The 25,871-nt window shown below is 41.8% G+C and overlaps 1 protein-coding gene across 10 annotated transcripts in view; it reads left to right on the forward strand.

Moving 5' to 3' along the window:
* Positions 1 to 25,871, forward strand: part of ptprua (protein tyrosine phosphatase receptor type Ua) — a 194,093-nt gene that overhangs the window by 73,045 nt on the left and 95,177 nt on the right. For all 10 annotated transcript variants that reach the window (XM_051390539.1, XM_051390540.1, XM_051390541.1 and 7 more), the window contains exon 3: positions 24,298 to 24,569. In XM_051390539.1, the coding sequence (XP_051246499.1) occupies positions 24,298 to 24,569 (272 nt within the window). The remainder of the gene's footprint in view (positions 1 to 24,297; positions 24,570 to 25,871) is intronic.

Below are 25,871 nucleotides of genomic sequence, written 5' to 3' on the forward strand. Positions count from 1 at the left end.
GTAGGCCTCTGTAAAGATGTGGGCACCTTTGTCTCAGATTTTCCATTGTTTGGCAAGTCTGAATCCCATTTTGTCCAAAAAAAGCCAGGAGCAGCCTCCTTTCATTATTACATCAGTCTAAGCTGGGCCAGCGTGGCTCCGATCTGGCTCTCGTCCCAATGTGGTGGTGCTGGTCCCGCCTGGTCGATCCGGCTGGGTGGATCCTCCAGGTCTGCTGCTCTTTAATCCAAACCCCACACTTCCTTTTATGATGACTGTAGGCTATCTCTGTCATAGGTAGCCTCATACGTGTTTCAGCAATAAAGCCAAAAACAGATTATGGGCTCTATCTTGCACTCAGCAATTGACTTTGTACACTGGCGCTTGTATAATTCCTATTTTGCACTCGACACACATTGGAATTTTCCTCCACCGACGCACGTCCTTAAATTAGGGAATGAACTTGCGCTCCGGGGTGGTTCAGCAAAAAGAGGAGGCGTGTTCCGGCGCAAACGTCCCTGGTGCTATTTTGCTGTTTCAGAAAACAATCCGCCACAGACCAGGAAAACCTAGTCTAAAGTCAGTGGCGCTTATTCAGATGCTATTTCAGGGCGCAGACTTGAGGGGATGCGCCTGAGAGGCAGCAGCAACATCGCCACCAGTCAGGACGGGCATTAATAATTTGCCGCATCCCGGACAGCTCCCGCTCCAGGATGTCAAACCCGGTTTGCTGCAGGAACGGGTGGTCCTCCGGCGTGTAGTGGGTCTGGATCCTCTGCACCTTGGTGTTTGCGCTGCTCCCTCCTCAGCTGGCCCTTGCGCACTGCTCGGCCCGTGCGCACTGCTCCCGAGGCCAGGGTCTTCTTCCTGCAAACTACGTTACATTGTTTTGATTTATTGTATGGCTGTGTTACATTTATTTCATGTCAATAATGTCACTTCTCTGGCTTTCACGGCCCTGAGGAGAACGTCGGTCTCCTGGGCTGTGAACCGCTCCTGGCGTGCGCCTGGCAAATCCGCCGTTATAATAGCAATCCGCCATGGAACAAGCGCGCCTGCTTTTAAAGGGAATGTGAGATGACGCTCTGATTGATTTATTGCATGTTACGCCCAAACCACACCTATGACTAATGTAGCTACTTCAGACCAACCCATTTTAGATTTGCGCCGGGCGCAAGAGTCATTTATCCCGCCGGCATAATAGCAACAGTGCCCGAGATCCGCCCACAAAGCTACTTGCGTTTTGCGTTTGATACTTGCGTTTCAGATCTGCAAGATAGGGCCCTAAGACAGTAACAGAGGTTTGAAGGATCTAGCCATCCCAGTCAGTGCACGATGCACATCCAAGACAAATTATACAGTTACAAAATACCAGATAAAAACAATAAAATAAGAATAAATGAAAAATATACAGATGATACAAAATAGTAAAGCTGTAACAAGCGAAGTAAATGGTGCAAATAAAGTGATAACAGTATTTAAAATGGCAAAAGTGCAGGTATAGTGAACAGGTATAGTATACTGATATATAGATATATACATAGATGTATGTTCTTGGATATATTGTCCTTCAGGAGTTTATTGTTCATTATTCATTGTTCAAGGCTCTGATAGCAGCCACACAAACAGTCCATTGCTGAGGTGGTGGGGGTCCTTTATTATCTTTCTAGCTTTGCTTACACACCTCCTGCTGTATGGCCAGGGAGTGTGGTACCCATAGTGCACTCTCCTGATAGCACAATCCTCTGCAGGCCCTTCCGGTCCTAGTGAAGTAAAATAGAATTCTGTTAAAAAGAGAAACTCAGAGCAGCAGATTGGTGATTAGATCACTTATAGCATACTGTATGCTACAACTTCTTAAAAGTGGTTCAAAAGATTTTCAGATGTTGGACTTACATAGGCTCTTCCTTTTAGCTTTTTTTATTGTGCTTTATAGACGAATCTCGACAAGCCTTTACTCATAAATCCAGCACTTGCATGAGTCTTGTGACAAGTTGGCAATTACTTCTGGTTTCTGTCTTTGCACTTGTTTGCCTGCTTGTCTTTGAATTACCACACACTTCCCAGAGTGCCTGTTAAAGTCAAGCAACTGAGAGGCTGCCGACCACTCGCAGCGATGCTGGGAGGTACACCCATGGGTACCCCATGGTTCCTGTGCTGTGCTTCAACAGCGGATGGGGGTTGTCTTTGCTTTCCCATGGTGCATCTTTATGCTGAGATGAACTGACATGCTCTCCTGCAGCAGCCGTCGAAGGAAAAGAGAGAGAGAGAAAGAGAAAGTGAGGGAATCTACACTTGGCAGGGCTAATCCAGACTTCAGGATGTGCTGTTCCAGGCTGCTATCTTTAACCGGGGGCTGCAACTCCCACAGAGAAGAATGCAAGACTTTGATTGGGCCGCCCACACTGGTGCAATGTTTTGGCCAGAGCTGGAGGCTTACTTGTATCATAGTTGTTGCTGTGCACTTTTTACTTCAGGCCGGAGTGAAACAACGAATAGAGGGTTGCGACCTTGAGAATGGCCCTCGGCTTAGATAAGCATAGACTTTTGCTTTCATGCACTCTCTCTGCTCCATGAGGAGAACAAAGACCTCAAAGAGATGTTGCTGAAAAGACCAAAAAATAAAAAAAAAATTAATCTCAGACAGAAAAACAGTGGACTGGCACACCAATTCACTATATTGTAGAGATGGTCAGGAAGAATCTCAAAAATTCCTCACAAAACCCAATTAAGTCTGTGTTTTTGTTTCTTAACGACGAATCCTGAATCCTAATGTATCCTGTGCAGTTTTAATTGGATGTGGGACAATCCCTCCTGATTAGACTCGGACTTGGTAGAGGGGGTTTCATTTTGCTCTCCAGTATTCTCCAGAGTTGGATTTGAAACTCCCCAGCCATCAGAGAGGGTGAAGACTTCTGCAGTGATTGCACAGGGAGATAAGGAGAGTTTATTTCCTCAAACAGGCGCATAATTAATTGGACATGAGAAGATTTTGTAATCCTGTTTTCCATGGTCCGTAACCACACACGTCCTGGGACTGCGGACACTTCAAAGCCCGGCCAAAAAAAGACCTGACAGCGACTGAGCGAAGTCCATGTCTCAACAATGCATTGCCTCCACCCCCTCTCTTTCTCTCTTTCGCTGTCTAGCTCTTGCTCTATCTCCCTTCCTTTCCTCTGGTTCACACTAAAATACTGTAAAGATAGAGAAAATGAGAGTGATAAAGTAATTAAAAGTCAGGAAAGTTTCTCTCGGCACGGCACATCGAATTAGTTTTTTGAGTAATTTTTGCCTTCAAGTGCTCTTTGAATGCTGCATTAGCCATATCTCTAAAGGAGCTGTAATGAATTAGTATTAAATTTGCGCAGGTCCTCATTTCCTTTGTTCTGCCTTTCTTCTAAATGGGGCGAGGGCCCTGAAAGATCATGAAACTATGTAGCGTAAGGTAAGTTTCACCTGAGCAAAGGGCCATCTAGAATTATTAAAGTATTTTTTGGGGGGAGAGGGACTAAATTCTCCTCACAAAGCATAATATGTGGTCCCCACCACATGCAGGTGCATCTCTACACCTGTGATAATAGAGCCTTTGTTTCTCGCACCTGTCAGCTAGAAGCACAGATGAGGGGGAGGGGGTTTATCATGCCTCTCCTGCAACAAGAGGGAAAATGTCCACACACAAAAAGGAGAGCTGTCTGTTACGGGCACTGATTGGAGAAGTAATCATTAGGTGTGTATGTGTGTGGTGTGCAGGATTAGGGGCTGAGTTTATTCTATTCAAAAATCCAATATTGTTCAAATGGTCGCAACCTTCTCATGTTTGCAAGACAGGTCTTTATAGGTTTATATTGGTCCAACCCAACATTTTGCTTAAAAAGAATAGTTTGTCCAAACACATCTAAAGGCTTAGGTGTTTATACATTTTCCAAATGGCTAATCCCAGAGGTGGGGCAAAGGCCTGCCATCATGTAGCCGCATTTAGCTCTAAACTCTAAACAAATTTTTCGAATCTTGACAAAAAAGTACTTTGTTTCAGGACTACAGAGATTCTTAGGCTATGGCATATATGGTTGGGCTTGGCCACCTTTGTGGAACTGTTTTTCAATTTTCAAAGTCTCAAACATGTTCCCTTTTTGTTGTGTTAATCCCACAAGTCATTTAATTTAATTGAAAAAAATGTTGTAACCCATTTTTGTGTGTTTGTGAGCTCCTATATGTATTTAAAGAAGTGGGCAGGAGTTGTAAAATAAGCAGTAAAACCAAAGCAGTCCTCTGAATCTTAAATTGATCTACCCTAGTCTCAAAATCTTCAGTCTCTGGAAGATTGAAGTCAGCCTGCCTTTGTTTGCCACCCCAGCTCAGCTGCGGCAGCAGTTCTTCATCTCAGCACTTTGAGCTTTGTCATTGTTCGGAGTGCAGAACACGGTTGTGATTAATAGAGTCTATAATGCACAGAGCTTGTGTATATATACCAACCTCTTTCAGTACACACTGTCATAAATAAAGTGAAAGAAAAATAGTACATGTAAGCCGCACATGGATGATAGGTTCCATCATGAGGAAAAATAAAACAAGATCCCTGGATCAAGCCAATGAAAATGTCAAACTAAAAAATATATATATATACATACACATATATATATATATATATATATATATAGTCTTTTAGAGTTGATGTACTGCTCTGATGTAGCCGTGCTGTCTGGATTGTCAACTGACACCCACCAGGAAGTACTGCTTGAACTCTTGGAAATTAAAAGTTTTAGTGGTACATAAACTAGAAGTGGTGTTACACAGTGCCCTTTTCAACAAGCCATGGCTTCAAAGTAAGGTCTACAGCCAAGCTAGCAGTTCTAGGAGAGGGTCCTATGAAATAAATGTTAACGTATGAGCATGCTAACATCTGCTAATTAGCACTAAATATAGTGCATCTGATGCTAATGGCAATGTCATTAATTCTGTAGGTTGGGTCATAACCCAAATTATTGGATCAATTCTAAGTTTGACCTGGAGATAAAACTAGATAAGATGTGAAGGGATCACCAAAGTTATTACAATTCATCACATTCACCAATGCTAATGCAAATCTTTCCAATGGTTATGGGAAAAGTCAGGGGATCACCAAAGTCATTAGGATTCATCCTCTGGGCACGATGAATCTGCTAATCCACCCAACAGTTGTCAAGACATTCCACTGAAAACCAACAGGGTCAACCTCATGGCCGTGCTCGAGGAAATGGCCTGAGATCTCTACACATTTGTATTGCAATCCATCCAGCAGCTGGTTGAGCTGTTGAGTTTGGACTCAACAACGAGTGGTGGACTGACATTGCAATCTCTAGTGATATCCTGCTAGAGTGGCTACGAATGCAGACCTTTACTGTAGTGTGCTTTAGTGGTGCACTTTACCAAATATATTTTAAATGAGTCAAGCTGGGGCCTTTGGGGGTCCTGGGGATCATGAGGGTCTATATTCTTACAGGCAGTCGCCCATCTTCATTTTAGGGCTGGACGGACTAAATATGCCTCCCTGCTCCAAGACACTCACTTTTTATTACTCACTATTTAACATGTACCACTTTTCAGGTTAAGTCACCCTTCCCCTAACAAATTATCTTACCACTTAATTTTATGCAACATTTGTGGAATACAATAGCCGTTGTGCATGTGTCTCGCAGTTGCTGTGAAATGTATTAAATCTCTTTTCCCCCCCTCCCACTCGTTCTGCTGTTGAGGCGCTATGCTTGTTTTTGGACCTTGTCGGGTGTCAACAAAACTCGAGTGGGATGTTATGAGAGAGTGTCTTCTCACCAACAGGATCTCATTATTTTCAAGGTGCCCTGGTTCCTCAGTAAGGGAACCGCAACACTTTTTCCGCTTTCCAGGGGACAAAGAGAAATACCATAGCTATAGCATACACTATTCCCAGAAACCACTGAAGGCGCATCCTAATTTTTTTCATGGTCGGGTTAAAGCTGTACTATAGGGACCGCTTTTAGGTAAAAATAAACAACTCGGTTTGGATTGCTAGTGGTGCTGAATGAGAAAATAGTGTCCCGTCACCTCAAACTGAGACGCCTTAAGTTTTGCCATATTTACCCAAAGTTCCATTTTCTAAGGTTCTTGGTTAAGAAGGCTGCAAAGGACAAAATGAACCTCAAACTTGCCTTTGAAGCACCAGTGTTTTCAAAGGGGGGAACCTGATGGACTGAGGTTGATGTCGGGTGAAAGAAGAGAAAACTCTAGTCAGAAAGGAGAAAAAGGGGGGCCAAAGTGAGATGAGACCATGCGACAGTTTATTATGCAGATGAGGAGAGTCAGCGACTCCTAAACTGTCTGAGCGTTTCCTAATTCATCACTGTCGCTTTGGGTGCGCGTGTTAGTTACGGTACAGCAGAGCATCTGCGTGGCGACCACCAGCCCTGATTGATCACCCTTCTGCAGACTACAGGAGCACATTCCTGGGCCCATGCTGCACCCGCGGGTTCCTCAGAGCCTTGATTAAGGCAGCGACGACCCCAGAAATTAGTGCCACTAGAAGGTTCACCCTCTCACGCATTGTTCTTTCTCTCTCCCTCTCTCTGTCTTTCCTCCTCAGATTAATCTGTCTGCCCCCCTCATTCACCCATCTGCTCATTTCTTTTTCTTTCCACTCCTCTCTTCTCTCGCCCAGCCACTAGGCATCTCTTCTAAATCGACTTCTCTGTCTTTTACTCTTTCTCCTGGCCTCTCTTTTGCCATTCTCTGTCCAAGTCTATACAGAGTCAGGCCTTTTTCTGCTGTACATTTTTTTAGCATGTGTATTTTCCTCTGATTAATAGGTCAAAAGCTGTTAAAACTGCAGTGCTTGTATCATACTCTGTTTCAGTTCATTAAGTCCATAATATGTGTGTGACAGCAATCCTCAAGCAATAAGCCCTAATCATTACAGTACAAGATGCCTTTTAGTCCTGTCTCTACCTGTTAATCATCATTAATAATATGTCTAATAATGCTTATAATCAGTTATTTCTTCAAAAAGAAATATACACATCAGAAGCATTAAAGTGCTGCATAAACATCTGTCAGTCACTAGAATTTGATTTACTCATGTGGGTTCTGATGATGCAGGATGACATCCGCCAAAACGGTCTAATCAACAAATTACCTGTCAGTCTGTATAACTTCCTGTCTTCTCCTACTACCCATTACACTTAGCTAGGAGTGAGTCCTTCATTTTTTGGGATTGTTGTGGCCTAAAATGCCTGATTTCACAGCAGCTTTTCCAAAAAATTGCAATGCATGTTGCAATGTGATTAGGCATTATTTTTGCAATGCAATTGCGGGAGAAAGGGAAAATTTTTGTTTTTTTGCAATTCATTAAGTCATTAAAAATCAAATGCAACTTATTCCAAACATGTCTAGTAGTTTGGTGACATATGGCTACGATTGGTGAAGCTAGTGGGAAACTACAGTCTTTGGTCAAATTTGCACAAAGGTTCCTGGAGGCACAGTGTCCCAGGCCTAACCTTGTTTGAGCAGTGTTTGAGTTTGAGCATCACTCAGTAAGAGGCGCAAGACCACAAGTTGACTGAGTGACTGAAGTTGACTGGGGAGTGGCGGCTGACAAGTTTCTTTGTGACAGCTGACATAATAATAGCATAAAGGGGTCGCCAAAGTCATCATGTTTCAGATTGGGCTGGTCATAGTTTTTAAGGGTAAATCCATACCGAATGAAAAGCTGCAGATCTTTTGGATGGGCAACACCTGCTGTGTTAACGCCGACTGGGGAGTGAGCAAAAATACAGCATATCGAGTAGAAAACTGTAGAGAAGCTTTTACTCTAGAAGATTTACTCTTTAAAGGGCTTATCAGACCAATCTACTAAAGCTTTAGTTTTCTGTTCTATCAATCCTCCTTTTTCCTTTCTCCTCCTTCATTTCCATCTCTGGTGGGCTGCTGACTCTGGAGGCAGCGGTTGACGGCTGTGCATTTGTCTTCCATTAGAATGGACCGTTCCCCAGGAGTGTCACCGGCTCAAATCATACGGCTGCTATTACACCCCGTAGGCATTACATTATTTATCTTCCTAGCTGACACCAATCACCCGTAGTGACTGCTCCGCAGCCCCGCTGACATCCCTGCTGTCACCCTACTGCTGCAGCCCATTCACCCCACATTAACATCTCCACATCCCCAGGGGACCCAAACAGGCCCTTTCCCCAGTTTCACTCAGTGGTGAGAGCCTCCAAACTTCCCCAGCCCTCCCCCATAGGAGCTGGGATTTGTGCAAAGCTGTGGAAGGATTAGAAAAGAAAGTGTGGCTGAGGTAGGAAAAATAACCCTCCCAGAGTGTTTGATTTACTCCCCAATCAATCAGTAAATTAAAACAATGAAAGTCGAAGTTGCTTTTTATGCATATTTAGGAAAAGTTCTTTCAGAGAACTTCAAATGGGTGTATGGAAAAATGCCAGCAGTCCGAGGACATTAGTTACAGTACCAGCAGCTTAGTTCTGCATAACAAACACAGCCTGACCTTGATCCAAAGTGAATGGGCTCACCACATAACCACATACACACTGTCTCTCTCTCACACACACACACACAAACAAACACAGGTCAAGGGGCAGTGGTGTATTGTTTCCCATCTCTTGTGGTTTTCCTGCATCGTCTCTCTGTGTGTCTTCCAGGCCGTCTCTCCTGTCGTGGATTAATTGGATTTTTGACCCAGTTCCAGTTTGCTCCCCTCCTTCTCATGGCGCTCCACTTGGGCGCTGTCATGAGATTGTGTAAAATGCTTGTGTGTGTGTCATCAAATGTGTGTAGAGGATTTAGTTTGTCGTTTGCTACCTAGTTTCCAGTCTGTTGGAGCCCTTTGTCTCCCTGCCACCCCCCTTGTCACCCCCCCCATAGGAGGGCAACAGCCGGAGCACAAAGCCGGACTCCCTCTTTGAACCCCTCTACACACACACACACACACACATACACACACACAAAAACATATCCCCCCTCCCTCCCCTCTCAATTCCAGCCACTTGCTGCCTTGTCACAACTATAACAGCCACTGCCACTACCACTGCTATTGTTCTCCTGGCATTTTGGGACCACGCTAGGGGGCCTGCTGGCGTTAAGTTCATCTGTGGTGCACTGCACAGGGAGCCAGTAAAGGAGAAGAGACAAGGAATTACCCTGACTGCATGGCTAAAAACTCGTGTGTCTCTCTTTTATTTGTTGTTCTGCCTCTGTCGCCCTAAATCAAGCCCCCGCTCTCTGTGATAAAACTGATGAGACGGTCGTCTCGGGATGCCTGCGCTGCTTCTTCCGTGCCTGATAACGCATTACTGTCGAAAAGTTCTTTTTGTCTGTGTTATTCACTCTGGAGCTCATTTCACAATAGAGCGCATGACCTTGTGCCGAACATGCTCTGCTCATTGCAGGAGTAAAAATAATGAATGTAATTGCTGCAACTTTGTGTTGATATTTCCCCATGGGCTTTCATCAGGATTTCTCATCTCTGTGTTTGCCTGTAATTACAGACCTGAGGCTGCTGCGGGTGCCGGGTCAGCTTTCACAGGCCCCTTTATGGACATTTGTCTGCTCTCCTGCCATGATTTGTAGTCAGTCGGACGGCTCTGCTCCGACTGTTAGCGGATCCGAGGATTAAGAGTTCCCCTCATAAATGTCAAATGATAGATTTGAGAACAGCGTGCGTTTTCCCTCCAACTTCAGCCCAGATGCTTATTATGCTGATTTATTGCTATTGATTTCAATTTCCAAGGCTTTATTTGCTGGAAGCTGTACCATTAAAACCGCAGCCACGCAGGATATGAATTAAGATCCCGGGGATTACAAACGCCTTTCAATTGTGTCTGGCAGAGCAATGACTTTTGAATGAGCAACACTGTGTGTGTGCATCTGTGAAAGTAAATGAACTCCAAGTAACGCCCTGCTTTTTGTTTGGCCTGTTTGAATGCCGCAGCCACGGCTATTGGCTGGTTTTGTGTCCCCTAGCAGCCAATTGGGGTGAAGCGAGGGCGATTTTGAATGACTCCCTGCCACAGTGCACGTTGTGTGTGGTACGTTAAGCCGTTGGTCCGTTGCTTGGGTCCCAAAAGGGATTTGAAAGGCCCCTTGTCAGTTAACGGTCCGCCTTTCATTGACACATTTAAAATTTAAACCACCCTGCTTTTTTAATCCAACAGGGTGCCATGTGTCTTGGCTTGAGATGAGGGCCTCATACAGGCTCATTGTTATTTGAATGGCCTCAGTGAATGTTGCAGGGCAGCATTAGTGTGCCCTCTACTGCCAGACTGAAGCCCCCGACCCACTTACAGACTGAAAACTTTTATTTGAAATTCAAAAATTTATTTTTGATTTATTATTTGGAATTACTCTCAAGATGGTTTTAAGAGGTTCATATTCTTCTATAATATGAACTGTCAGCCAATCTTCTGGTGCTGGTGTAAAAAGATGCAGGATAAAATCAGGTATTAATCAGTAACACAAGCAATAGAAAAAATCTCTGCATTATTTATTTCCTTGGGTCAATAATAACAATTGTTTTTTATTCATAACATTTTTATCTATTATCTTAGCATCATTGCTTTTATCACTAAAGGACGATTCAACCATTTGGTCCATCTTGTTTTTAGACAGTAAAAAAATAATACTTTTTGTATTATTTCAGCATATATGTAAGGGAATAACATGAAATGTATTGTATCAACAACAATGAATGACTAGAAGTTTTTTATGATTTATATTTTGAGTTTTTAGAAACTGATTACAACAACAACAGACTAAACAAACAAAAGACACTTATAACTGCATATACAGGTGTAGCCATATAAAACAGTGGATAGTAACAATATATAGCTGTTTAAGGCAAGAAGTGGCAATACTTTACACCAATGCATACAAAAAAATCTGAACAACTCTGTGGTTAGAAGTTTTTTATTTCTGAACAAATAGTCAGTTTTAATTACATCCACTAGCTTCACTACCTTTACCATAAAAGGTCAAACAACCCCTTTGGTAAAGCATGTTTTAGAAAATTATTAAACCCTTTTTAGACTTTTCAAGTAAACTTTTTTTTTTCAAGTTACCTAATTCTGTCCACTAAGCTCTAGAACCTATAATATGTCCAAAAAAATATGCTTAGCCTGTCTGTCCCATGTCTGGAGTGACCTTTTTGGTTGCTAACTTGCTGTAAGAAGGCAAAGTGAAGCGTGTAGACATCGAGTGGATATTTTTAGCATAACATACCTACAACAAGTGGTAGAGATGGCTCAGTCAGGTTGAGTTAAGTTCAACACAATTTTTCAATAAGATATGGTGACTCAAAATGTGCTCTACCAAACAGTTGAGCAGAACATTGACGGGTTGATTCTGAACTATTTGGGTCTTTGTATAAATGTTAATCTGAAGGCTCTCAAGTGAATGAAAATCTGGAGGAAACACTGTATACTTTAGATTTAGATTTTTGTGAAGGGAAAGGATTTGGTGTTTGGCACAAACTCGCAGCTGTCAGCAGCTTCAATCAGAAAATATGTGTACCTGTGCTCGACGTCAAAACCCTGTATCAGGCAAACACTAACTGCTACTGTCAAACTCCGAGGCTGCTGCTGCTTCAGATTCCACATCCAGCATTTCAGCATTTTCCTGCCCACGCTAACCCTGGCTGACAATATGTTCCCGGGGTCAGGCTTCGTGCCTGGGCTAAGGAAGGGACAGGTGGAGAGAAACAAGTGCTGGTCTTTGCAGCTTGAAGGTGATCTGGACCAGATGGTCTCCTCTCTCCTCCAGATGCACTTTACCTTTCCATATCCGCCACTGGCACACAGTAGGACTGTAACAGATAGGGCCTTATCGCAGCCACTCTGTGTGGAGGTGGGGGGAGGGGGTTGGTGGGAGTGGGACCTGCAGTGGGCCTTGATCCAGTCTGGCAGAACCAATACTCCCCCCCTCCTCCTCCTCCTCCTCCTCCTCCTCCTCCTCTTCCACACAGATGCTGCAGCTCTGCACTGCACCAACTGATGAAAATCTGATCCCAGGCTATTGGCCTCAAACTTCCCACCCACTTCTCATGGTCCCTATCAGTGGAGGGCAAATACAGCCAAGAAACGGGCTTATCTTAGAGGAGATGGGTTTGGGGAATGGAAGACTTTGTTTGTCTTTGCCAAGCAGCACAGAATCTGGGGACTCAGGACGGCTCCTCTGTAGGACCCCGGTTTAATCGATAAGCCTCTTCCTCTCCTTACCTCAGGTTACTCTACCTGAGTACTTGTTCTCATGTTGCATTGTGTAATGTGCCTTGCACTTACAGGATGTTGTAAGACTCATCTTTCCCTCACCTCTTTGTACGACTTGATGTCTGAGAGATTTCAGGGTCCCGACTGTGATGGAGCCTGTTACATTACGGCCACTCGAGACGTTTCTCTTTTCAGCGCGAAGACACACCCATTAGGACTTATCAAGAAAATGATGACGCGCCTGTCTGAAGTAGATGTATTCACCCTCAAGAACCACAGCCACAGTCACATCCATTAGTAGTTATCAAGAAAGCAGTTATGTGGCATATAAAAGATAAATAAAAGAAGCAGTTAATGTATTTTTTCAGTTTTTCTCTTTGAGCTTGGTTTTTTTTCTCATTAATGGCCAATGTGGTGGTTAGAGAGAGTGTGTCAACTATCAATGCTTACTGTATCTATCACTGTTGGTGAATCTAAACAAAACACCCAGCAAAACACTTTAAAACCAATGTATGAAAAGTCTAGTATCAAAACTTTTTATTTGAGGTGTGATAAAAAAAAAAAAAAACATGCTTTCCCTTGCACAGATTTAAAATAGAATAAGTAGGGCAAGTCTGGGAGGGAAACATTCTTAAATATTTATATTTTTCAAAATATAAGTTACAACCCTTATTTCTTTAGATACAGAAATATAATGTCTCATCAGTCAGTTGCACATGACACAAACACCTGTGTAGTGGTGTATTATTTGCTATTACTTTAAAAAAAAGGTTTAATTCATATTGTTTGGCCACTTGGGGGCAGCACAAGAAGCTGTATGTATAACACTGACATAATCTTGTAAAGTTGACATGTTAAACACCCTGGCAAACGGTTGCGTATTCACATTTAGAGTTAGGTTTCCAGCCACTTTGCGAATGCAAGTCCAGTATGTACTCTCCTTTTAGCTCTGTTTCTAGTCTCCATCAACTCCTGAGAAAATATCTGGGTCTGTGTGCAGTGAAACTAAACCAAAACGCTAAAGTCGTGGGTAAGAAAACGGAAAAACAATGACCTGAAAGATGCTTAAAATCCCATCATTATGTGTGACATCTTTCACATTACGCACAGTTATTTGATCCGTTGTTAATATAGAAATGTTGATTAGTCCAGCTTTAAACATTTTATCTGATGATCCATATGTACTCTTACTAAGGTAAGTGAGCAGCCTTACTTGTAATGGAATATTTTACAGTATCATCAATTACAAAAAACAACAGTTTATTTTTTCCCTTCATAGCCAAGCAAAACATATTAGCTAACCCTCGTCACAGGTTGCAAGTGTCTGCAGACATAAAACATTTCACCAAGAAAAAAGCTGATATATGATACAATTAAATACATTTTGTCTCCCAGAAATCGTTTTTCGTCTCTCGCAATCCCTCAGCTTCACCCTGCAACCTCTTGGTCACCCGAGATAAATGTGTAAAAACAGACGTCTTATTCTATGTAATAATACTGTTCTTTAAGTGTTGATAAAACTTTGCCCTATGTGTTATCCTACTCATTTATTACATAGATTCTGATGCAGGGCTAAAAGTAGCCGTCTCAAGTTTGATTGTTCTCAGAGCAAGAAAACACTTACTAAACTACTAATTCCAGAGACTCCTGCCTTTTCAAGCACCATGCATGCCGAGCGATGTACTCTAAAACTCCTCTACATCGTTCCCTTCAGGGGTCTCCTCAGGGGAGAGCTCTCTGCTACTGTACCTGTTAGTCCCGGATGTCCCTGCATAAGCCCTGATCAAGAGAGAGCAAAGGAAAGTAGCAGGGCCTGGGAAATGACATGCTCTGTTTATTAAATGACCAGAGAAACCTTGAAGAAATAGGGCAGAGAGAGCAAGGAGTACTAGCATAGATAGATAGATAGATAGATAGATAGATAGATAGATAGATAGATAGATAGATAGATAGATAGATAGATAGATAGATAGATAGATAGATACTTTATTTATCCCGAGGGAAATTCAAGAAGCATGAAGAGCAGAGAGAGCACCAGCTCCCCAAAAGGCCTCCGGGATGGCGAGATGAAACAAACAGTAGATCACAGGAGTTAGATGAAGAGGCTGAGGGCGGGTGGTATATATCAAGATGCAGCAGAAGGGAGGAGAGCTGGTAGTGGTATGAGGAAGGCTAGTCAGCCCACACATTGTCGCTGGGCGGCTCCTAATGCACTATTGATTTCTACCAGTGAAAAGATTCCCCCGCATCCAGTGCCCACTTGCATCCACTCATGTCTGTCAGCTGGCCTGGACTCTGACTTAGGACCAGTGTTTAGTGTTGAGGTTAGGATCAGCATTCGATTTATTTTGGGGGGAAACCCTGAGTCCATGCTGCAAGCAACAGCTAGAAGCCCATCTTTTATTACTAAGCACCGCTTCTAGGGAGGCTGTGCTGAAGTCAGTCAACAGGCTTGTCAGTGGGAAAAGTTGGCCCCAACTAAAGTTTTTTTCATGGTCATTGGCCACAGGCAGCCAATCAGATTTCTTTCTCTCTGCTATGATTACGTTTTACAAACAATAATTGAGCCTGGCAAGTATGAAATTAACAAAATGTTTACTACAGCCATTCATTTTTACTCTTTTTCATACACATTTTATTTGAGGCTGCTGGAATAATTGCCTCAAAAGTGCTTGGAAAATAGTAGTGAGCTACTATTTTATTCTGGGAAATTGGTGTAACCACTGTATGTCTGTGAAACACTTTAATTTTTTCCACCAAAGGTTGTTGAGTTTTCTTTTATTTATTTATTTATTCTAGTGTGCCACACCCATTCCTGCTTTTTGTCAGCCCTCCGCTTCAAAATATGACAGTGAGTTAGAGAGAATAAATATGCAAAGTCCGGTTTGACTTTCAAAAATAAAGCTTGTGTGCTTGACCTTGTTAAATGGTCAGTTTGGTTAGGTTGGTAAGTTAGGTAAGTTGCATGACATACCTGACGTAACTTAAGTTAATTACCTTATGTATGTTACTTCAAAGAAATTAATTTTGGTTTCAGGTGGGACACGAACAGCGTTCTCCTGGGTTAAAGTCCTGTGTTTGTTTCATCTACCCCACCACCTCCATATGAAGACTTCCTCACTCTCTATACTATATCACCTAACTTTGACCTAGCAACATGTTTTAGCCACTGACCAAGTGACAGTATTTGACAATTTGGGAGTGAGGACTAGAAGCAAGGCCATAGGTATTGGTATACTAACCTGATTTAAAAGTGCATATTCATGTTATTAAGTATTTTTTTCCTAGTGTGGCATCACACCTTTAGACAGATCCAAATGGCTGGTGGTAGTAGCAAATCTGACCCAAGACTCAACAAGTTGTGTTAAAGTCTTTAATTTAGGCTTGTTGAAGGCAAATTTCAAGTTTTTTACAGCTTGGGTTTTAGTTTTGCAGTTATTTCCCTCGATTCTGTTTTGATAAAATTGTATTTACTAATGTAATTGCTGAGAGAACACGTCAACATTTACAATAGTCTTAAAATAGGCAGCAAGAACAAGAGGATCAGTCCACCCAAAGATAGGTTCTTGTTTTCCTTAATATTCATTTGAATGGGAAATTGGAATATTTCTCAAAATATGTTGTTTTATTCTCATATATTTGTCCTTCACGGCTATTGGTCATAGTAACTTTTTACACTTTACCTCCATTGTAGAGATTTGGGACATGTGGACTTCTGGACAAGGGGCATGAACATTGTCTACAAACAATAGCTAGTATTTCCAATGAACTACTTTCAGGTGCTACAGAGTGAATGAGAGAAGTCATCTAAATTAAACAACAAAATACATTACTTGTAACTGTCTTTAAGGACAACACATTGAAGCATTTACTGATACGCCGTTTTCACAAGTTAATATTTAACTCAAGTATCCCTTTGGGATTAGGGTTCTGGCAATAAATCAGGTCCTCTCTAGTACAGTAATTATGAATAAGTGTGTAATCCTGCAGCATAAATTGAACAGTGGCTCAGGTATTACCACTACATTTGCATAGACAATGAAAGTGCGAATTATTGGCACATTTCACTCAGTATGTGGTGCTAATCGGTGCATCTTGGAAGCGTCAGTGTAGAAACACTGTAATGACTCTGTTGTTGTCAGTGGTCTCCAGGTTGTCTGCTGGGCTCTGGAGTCTCACCTGGGGAATTCATTAGCGGGAGTTGTCAGCTGCAGTCAGACTTGTATTGTTTGTGGGGCGTTTAGGCTCTGTCAGTGTCGCATTCATGACCAGCTGCTGTTGGTTTGCAGATTTCCCATTTGCACGGTGTAAGCACTGTGTCCCTTTTTGTAAATGGCAAAATCTGCATTGCCTTTTGGCTCCGGTAAACAAGCCCCAGCCCCAGTGTTCCTTGCCAGCCGGGCAGATCACACACTATACAGCCAGAGATACAAAGAGGAGCAAACAGCGAGACCAATCTGTGCCCTCCCAATCATCTACGCTGGCCGCACTTCACTTCTCTTGTATGTGCAATATCATCTGAGGTCACCGTGGCTCCGGGTTGCAATATCAGAAAAAAAAGAATAAAAGACAGAAAGCAAATGAAGATCTGAAAGACCAAATTCAGAGACCAAATTGAAAATCTTGGATGACCTTCTCTAGATGCCCTGGAGGAGGAAGGTCGAGGAAAATAGTCTCGTTCGTTCTCACCGATCACACAATCTCGATCAGCATCGCCAGAAACCAGACTGTTAACTGTTATTCACGGCGAGTGGAGGTGGAGACGGTGGTGGGAGGTAGAAAATGTTAGATAAAAATTTGATTAAAATGCATCAGGTTTTGCTTGGCCTTTTCCAAGGAAAGATGGTTTTATCATTGTATAGGATGGGGCTGCCAGAGTTATACAAAGCGTTATTGATGGCAGTGGAGGAAAGCTACCAAATATGATGGAGACAAACATAAAGATAAAAGCTTTCCCTATCTCTCCCTCTTTTCCTGCTGCACTTCCCCGCCCCTCCTTTCCACTTTCAGCTCCTCTCCGTTTTTCTTAGTGTAAGTGTGATAAAAGCGGGCAGACCTATGACTCAGGTTCCTACCCCACATTCTGATATGAATTCGGGGAGCTGAGGCCGTCCCCTAATCTCTTAATGCATGTTCCCTCGCCCTTGGCAGGGTCATGGGAGAAATAGATGGAGCCTTATCAGCTTTTATGGATTTATGGAGAATTTCTCTGCATTGGGTGTTTTTTTTTTTTTTACACCAACCTGTGTGTGTGTGTGTGTGTGTGTGTGTGTGTGTGTGTGTGTGTGTGTGTATACAGTATGTGTCTCTGTACTTGTGTGTTGTCCTCAAGGATGTTGAGTAAGGTTATCAGAGCTGGTAATATCTTTATGAATTTTATCAAGTTTCTAATTACTGCATCAATCATGTTGACTTACTCCATCAAGCTAAAATGAAAAGAGGCGCTGGGCCTGTTTTGACAAATTTGTGCCAGTGTGTTAACCCTTCAGCAGCTCATCTCTCATCTCTTCTTATTCTCTTAATATTTTGTCAAAAATGATTCTACTTTATGGCTTATAGCTGCACTAATTGATATGTTTACATGAACAATGGGTCAAATGACAAATGTGCTTAATGTGAGGGGTATCGCTCATAGTCATTAGGAATGGGTATTGAGATCCGGTAACGATTCCTGACTTGTCAATATCAAAATATTGTTAACCATTTGGACAAACGATACTGCTGTCAGTATTTATATAACGTTACAGCTAACAGGGCAAAACATTCAAAGTGGGAGCTCAATTTACTAAATTTAATGAAAATGCAGCTAAATGCAATAACAATCCAAACAAATATTGATAGGATTGTTTCTGATTAAATCAGCACATATTTCTGCCACCCTTTAAGTCTCTTTCAACCCCATGAATATTTCTCTCCCCCCAGAATTCTTCTAAATAAACAGAAGATGTAATATTGTTGGTCACATGTCTGAGCTCTTACCTCAGTCAAAATCCAGATGTTTTGCATGTGGTGGAGAGCTGTTCCTGTGTCTAAGAACTGCATCCTCTTAAAGTTATCGTTGATGATGTCAAACGATCATGCATTGTGCGGCGATCAGGGAATTATGACTCATCTCAAACTAATTTACACGTCAAATTTAGAAGGTAAAGAGGTAATTTCAAGGTGTTAAGACTCCATATAGACAAAGCAGTTTACTAGGTCGTTCTTCACTCTTCTGGCTTCAGTTGAATCAAAAGAAGACTCGAGCTTACAATAACAAATCTACTGTAGAGGCTATGTCTGTATTTGGTTCACCAAACAGGAAGAGTTGCTTAAAGATATTTGAATATAATGAGGAAAAAAAGCATTAGCTGAGGCTATGTTTCTTTAGTGTCTCCCCCTCACTCTTCCCAATACAATCCTGTCATAAGGACAGTTGGAGACTTGCCCTCCAACAATGAGGGGGTCCAGCTCTCATGAAAAAGCAATTTAGCCACAGATCCCCCCCGAGAACCCTCACATCAAAGTAGCAGTGGTGGCGGGGAGGGGGAGGCTAAGCCAGAGCCTGCCCGGCTTCGCTGCGAGCAGGTGAGGGAGAGAAAAAATATCAGGGTTGTCCAAGAATACAACAAAATCTCAAAGGACAGCAGCTGCTTGTTATCACAGGATATTTCTGGCAGTTTGACGTCTCATCTGTGCTTTTGGGGGCAGGGAAGATGGAGCCGAGGGAGTGAACGGACAGTGGTCAGGGAGGCTTTGTGACATGCATTTTAAATCTCTTTATATCCAAGTCGTCCATGGATCTGACCCAGCTTTTGACCTGTTTCTTTTTTTCTATTACTTTCTTTGATTCGTTTAAACGTAGGGACTGACAAAAGAAATCATAAGTGCTGCTCAGTAATTCTGACCGAACAAGCAAGGCACACTCCAGGCCACACGTTAAAGGTCCAGTGTGTAACATTGAGGAGGATCTATTGGCAGAAATTGAATATAATATTCATAGGTATGTTTTCATTAGTGTATATAAGAATCGTGTTGCTGTTACCTTAGAATGAGTTGTTTTTATCTACAGAGGGAGCGGGTCTGCCATGTTGGACTGACATGTTTCCCTAACTTAACCAGTAGATGCCACTAAATCCTACACGCTGGTCCTTTAAACCAGACTCTTGGTGACGTGCATTTCAATAACAAATTAGGGAACTGTATCACAGTTGAGACATAGCAAATTACTTGGTAACACAAACTTCAGATTTGTCTTTGCCTAAATAAATAGGTGTGTTCAGAGGAAAATAAATTTTTCAGAGCACATTAAAGAGCAAAAAGGCGTTCTGCAGTTTCTTATCAGGAAAATTACACAAATCTAAAATAACAGCAGCAATTACTTCCTGGAACGTTTCTCATCCTTGATTAAAATGAGTCCACACTTCACCTGTTAATGAAATACCTTCACAGACATTTGTCTTTGATGCTTGGTGTTTGCCTTCACTTGAAAACAGAAAACAGATGGCTGATTTTTGTGTGTGAATGAATCAACTTGCTATTATGCTCGTTTAAGATTGTTTGCATTTCAGACAAATTGGATGAAAAGGAGCTGGTGAAAGTTTTTGAAGAAGTGGAGGTGAAAAAGGAGGTAGAAGGAGGAGGAAATTGGGACAAAAAGAAAGCAAGATGATAGAGCAGGAGCGATGGTGGGAGAGTTGAAAGAGGAAGAGCACTTCTCACTCTTGGGAAGGTCAGCAGGACTTGGATCTGGAGTCTGCTTTTGGGCTTGTAAACTGTGTATGTGTATGAGAGAGGAGAAAGCGAGCGTGTGTGTATGTGTGTGTGTGTGTGTGCGTGCTGATATGTGTCCTACGTGTCAGTGCGCGAGTATTACAGCCATCTCTCTGGTTTAAGCATTCCCTCGGCTGCCATTATGGCCTAATAACCGTGTCAGTGTGATTAATGGCAAGAGGCAGGGCTGTGATTGTGCTCTCGCTCAACCACAGTACCTAGGCAACTACACTACCCACGATCCACGCTGCCTGTCCTCGTCCACCGCGGGCCATCTCGAGCAGCGACGCCCACCGTACTGGATGTGAAGGTTATACATATATTAGCATGCTCTCTCTCTCTCTCTCTCTCTCTCCTGCCGGCATCATCAAAGAGTTCATCTGATGATGATGATAATGATGATGATGATGATTGGAAGATTAGAAGTTAGGGAGGAAAGCATGTGATCCCCAAGGCCACTTTAACCAGTCCAAGGTAATAAACACAGACAGCTAACCACCAGTCCTGTTGTCTCCTTGTGTTTATCACTGTTCAACATTTGTTTATATGAAGTTACAGTGAAAGAACATTATGAGAGCATCTTATTTCCTTAAACAAATTACAAGGAGTTTTTAACTGGTTATGAAATGTAATACTGATGCCTCTATATGACCTACATCAGTAGTTCCCAACCCCTAACATTTTTGAGGGATATTTCATTTTATATTCAATACATAACAATAACATTACTGAAAAACTGATAAACCAAGAATGAACCCAGACAGTGAACACAATAACTGCAGGACGTTGTGTAAAACGAGGGATTTGGATGAATGTTAAAGAGATTATTTCCTGTCAATATTCCATGTACGAGATGAGTTTTCCTGATATTTTAGGAACTTTTAAAATAATTCTCAATTCTATATTAGGTATTTTTAAAATGTGTAACAAGCATATGTACATCTGGCTTCTTTTTTGACAAATTCAATGTTTTCTTCTCCATGACGCATGGCCATTGTTCTAATAGATCTTTGGCTGTTGCCATAACGGGCAATTAGAAAGTTTAAACCAGTTAGGACAGCAGATTTCAAACTTTGTTTCTTCTCTCTAATCTGGGAACCAAAGGTTTCATCTTTAACATTTCTGGAGCTTTATTTCAGACTTTTATGATATTAGTTATTTTTCCATTGAAATATTGCATATGGGAATTTTAAAATGTTGGCACTGATTTAGTGTGTGTCCGTCTTTATGTGAATATAAGGATGTGACCATATTACATAATTAACCCATTGACTCTCAAAGACAACATTTGTTCTGATTGATCTGGAAATGTGGTAGGGACATACTTTGGGCAAGTATCTAACAGTACAACTTTGACGGATTTTTAGAACACATAATAAATGGTAATGATGATAAAAAAGTCAGGATTTTTGAAAGAAAAACGCTAAAAATTGTGCAAATGTTTTTCCATATGAATATTTTCGTTTACAACGAGTGCATATATTTTATATTCAACTTGTTATTCATAGATAGATATAGATGATTGTGCTCCTTGTAGGTTCTGAGATACAGCCAATTTCTTATGACAATATATGTCTTTGGGCTCATGGAACTACAGTTTTTTCCTAAAATGGTAGAAAATGCCCTAGAATATATGACATTTTATTATTTTCAGTACACACATGCAAGTGGCTCCTTTATATATTTCCATATAAATAAAAGTTGCACACAACTATTGCTAGTCATACAGCAGGTGAAAACTCTCAGCAATTCTGAGTTTGATTCAATGGATTTGAATGGCTTTTTAGATTTTTGCTTGGGTAAACCCAGAGAATTTCACCAGTAAAGATATATAGTGGGATGTTATTATCTTATTGAATTTGTTTCATTCAATCCAAGTGTACCCTATGGAGGTTTTATCAGCTGTGTGATCGTGATAGAGAAGGGCAACAGGTGTTTGAAAAATCTGCTTCCGTCAGCTTTTATCGCGTCTCTTTTCATCTTCTATTTTTCAATACGACCGCCACACCATGCCAGCCGAGCGTAAAACTTTTTCAGCTTGTGTCCCCTTTGAGTAGGGTTTCCCGCTTTACTACCCTGTGTGGTAAGGATTAGGGCGTATGAGCAGTGGAACAACTTTTACAGATGCTGTGATGATAAAACTTTCAGTGTTGAATACAGGCAGAAGATTGAAGGAAGAATCTTTCTTTAAAAGTGTAGCATTTGTGGGCGCCTGGATAGCTCAGTGGGTAGAGCTGGCGACCCATGTACTGAGGCTCAGTCCTTGCTGCAGCGGCCCAGGGTTCGAATCCGACCTGCGTCCCTTTGCTGCGTGTCATCCCCTCTCTCTGCCCCCCTTTCCTGTCTATCTTCAGTGTCACTGTAATAAAGGCAATAGGAAAAGTAAAAAAGTATAGCATTTGTTTGTGTTGGTGGCTGATGCAGGAAGGCTGTTGTACTGAGAGAGAGTTGTTAGTTGACAACAATTGGTTGAGAGTTTGTGAATACTTTTGTGTTATTTTGGGATCCGACTACACAGTATCAGCCTTAAATTGGCCTGTTCCAACAAATGTTAGGCGCTAAGAACCAAAATAAACACAGTGCATGACAATTAGCTATTTTATTATGAGTCGTGTGTCACATTGGAAGATATTACATTCATTTGGCTGCTGCTTTTCTCCAAAGGGACTTACAATAAATGCATTCAGCCTCACTAGGAACATGAGCTTGATGATGGGCTTAAAAATTGCGACTGCATCCAGTTCGACAGTTGTTGTTGTTTATTTTTTTGTTATCGATAAGCAGTTCCAGTATCTAGGGCGTCTCACAAGGCCCTTCTGACATGATTAGCATATCAGAGTTCTGTTGCCTTGCCTAGTTTGACATTGTCCTCTTTGCCATTGAGCATGAAAGTCTTTCTCTGGCTCCTCCTGTTATACAACCTTTGCATGTCAGGCATCTATCACTTTAACTTACAATAAACAAATATTTTTATTGCACAGATAGGACACCTCATCCTTGTTGTTTTTCAGTTTGGAATCAATTGTGTGGGATACCACAGGCAAACCAAGCCTTCAGCCATGGTGACAGGTTTAGGATTTTGGAATGACTGTAAAGATACGGCTCCATCTTGTGGCTTTTAAAAATAAATCAGGAAATCCATATAGAAATGTACGTTAGTGAGCTAGACAACTTTTTTAAGTCACTCCTGTCAGGATATTCACAATCATCCCGATAATGGAAATGGAATGCAATGTTTTTTTTTTATTGTGATGCATGCTAAAACTGTATATTGTCATACCTATCTGACATCTCTTTGGGCCAAGTCATGGCAGCTCCACGATCACTTAATTTCACATAGTGACCATCTCGAATTTAAAAAACAAGGCATTCAGAAGGAAAAACATTGAAATAAGGGGATTATTTTTAAATCTGCAGTGGTTTTAGTGGTATAACCATTACTTATGATGGTTTTCCAGGATGTAAAATAATTCATATTTCACGCTGAAATAAAATGTGTTGTTTTTAGTGGCATACAAACAAAGTCATTTTTTCACTTTAAATTGAGCTTCCTACTGATGTTAAGGCCACAGTCAAAGGCAAAGCTCCCCCTTTATTCCCCCTCCCTCCCTCCATTGTGGCGCTCTACTCGTGGCCAGGGGATCTCCGCTGTGCTGGCAGGATGAGAGAGAGCCAGCAGTGACTCTGTGAACCTCAGTCCAAAATGAAAGCCCAATCTGACACCCAGCGCTGCCGCTTTTGAACACGCCAGATCTGAGGCCGCACTGCAAAACTGATGGAAGCCATGTGAAAAGCAGGAAGCAGGGAGAAGCAGGGAGAAGCACAGACAGACCAAAGATAGACAAATAGCCAGAGAGGATCATACAGATATTCTGGGTAACAACCTTGAGCCTGTCAACTTTGGCTCTCAGGCCCTTTTCCAGGATTTAAAAATAAAAAAGAGGCAAACCTTCTTCTGCGGTTGAAAACTAACATGACACATCTATCCTGGGCTGAGGTGTTACAGGTGAAGCCCAAAGAGTTGGATCTTGTTATTTTCTATATTTCAGGTCACTCAACGCCATCTGGCAGGTGAAAATGCTGAAATATCTGCTATTTGTGAAGTGAATGTAGGTATGGCAGCTCCTGTTTAGAAAAAGAATCTTTGCTCGGCAAGGTCGATCTGTTTTAGGACTAAACTTTCAGACTTCTCTTTATCTGTTCAAGTCTCCTCAATAAGCCGTCAGTGAGTCTGCCAGTAATTATTTAACTGTGAAATCAGCAGTATTTGGATTCACACTTCACACAAAACACAAAAAAGTCCTCTATCGTGTCCTCATTTCCCCGTCTTCTCCTCCAGGGTCCTTCATGATGGTCAATTCCTCGCTGCATTTCGGCGGCCAGCGGGCTCAGCTGCTCCTGCTCCCGCTCAGCGAGAATGACACCCACTGCATCCAGTTCAGCTACTTCCTGTACAGCCGCGACGGCCACAGCCCCGGGGACCTGCAGGTCTACATCCGAGTCAACGGGGGCCCCAAAGGCAGCGCAGTGTGGAATATCTCGGGCTCCCAGGGACGCCAGTGGCACCAAGTGGAGCTTGCCGTCAGCACTTTCTGGCCCAGCGAATATCAGGTGAGAGCCTTTACACCGATTTGAGGACGGCATTGGCTTGAATTTATTACCCCCACCAACACCAATATGGAAGTAGTCATGTTTTCATATACATCATATAATCAGTCAAATTTAGCAGAGATATACAGTCACCTTAAAGAGTACTGTGAGAGGTGGGGTTCTTCTGTTTTTGTCTTTTTTCCAATTTCTTGTCACTGATTTTATGTGGGCGTGGCTCAATTAGAAAAAAGTTTTGATTGTTGCTTATTTAGTGTTAGTGTCTCTCATATAGATTACCAGCGTCTATGGCCAAAGCAATGTGCTCTATGGCTGACCAGACTCTGTTGACAAAACTAGTAATTTCACCCAGTGGATAATTGTCAAACACATTTCAAACTGGAGAGAAACCAAATAAAACTCATAGAAACTGTCTTTGTTAGTCTTTCCAGTCTTTCCAACAATCATGAATGCTGGTTTGGTCAAAATAAACCCTTAATTCACAGAGTTAGATGAGACAATAGCTGTGAAACGAGCTGCAATGACTACCATGTAAGGTTAGCTAATCCTTGAAGAAAACTAAAAGTGTTTGTTTTTGGCACTGACAGGCTCACATTGTTATTGTGCCTGACAACATTATGGACAAGATCCCTACAGAGACAGACCTTTTACTTAACCAGAAACAGCCGTAATATCGTTAGAGTTCGACCACCAGACTCCACAGACAAAAATGGTAATTTAAACTAGCAGATCATCGTAACATTGTTACATCTTTGTTAGTCTTTCCACTATTTGCACAACAATCACCAACTCTGGTTTAAATAAATCTTTGATTAACTGATGTAGAGCAGAGAAACAGCAGTTTCAGTCACTCTCCTCAGTTGGAAACAAAGGCACTCACATGCACCAACATACACTCACTGCCAGCCCAGATTTGTAAGCAAAGCACAAAGAGGCTGCGATTTTGACCATGACCATAACTTACATAGCAAATAGTTGTTTGCTGCTATATGAATGTTTTAAATCTTTAATATATATATATATATATACTTTAAATACGTATGCTTTGAAACCAAGTTTTCATGGTCTTCAAGATCATTTGATTTCGGCAGTACTCTAGGAACATCCAGTATTCTTCCATAAACGGCACTCTACACTGCCCTCATTCCAGCTGTTGCATTCATGTACCATTTTGTCCGAAAATAAACCTGGTAGGTAATTACAAATTTGTAAACTTGATCCAAACAAAGAGCATAGAAACCCACACATATCCACCACATTTTTGTCCATAGTCCAAAAATGGTAAACTGTATCTCTAACACTGTA

This window comes from Dicentrarchus labrax, unplaced genomic scaffold (genome assembly GCF_905237075.1).
Source record: "Dicentrarchus labrax unplaced genomic scaffold, dlabrax2021, whole genome shotgun sequence".
Classification (NCBI taxonomy): domain Eukaryota; kingdom Metazoa; phylum Chordata; class Actinopteri; family Moronidae; genus Dicentrarchus; species Dicentrarchus labrax.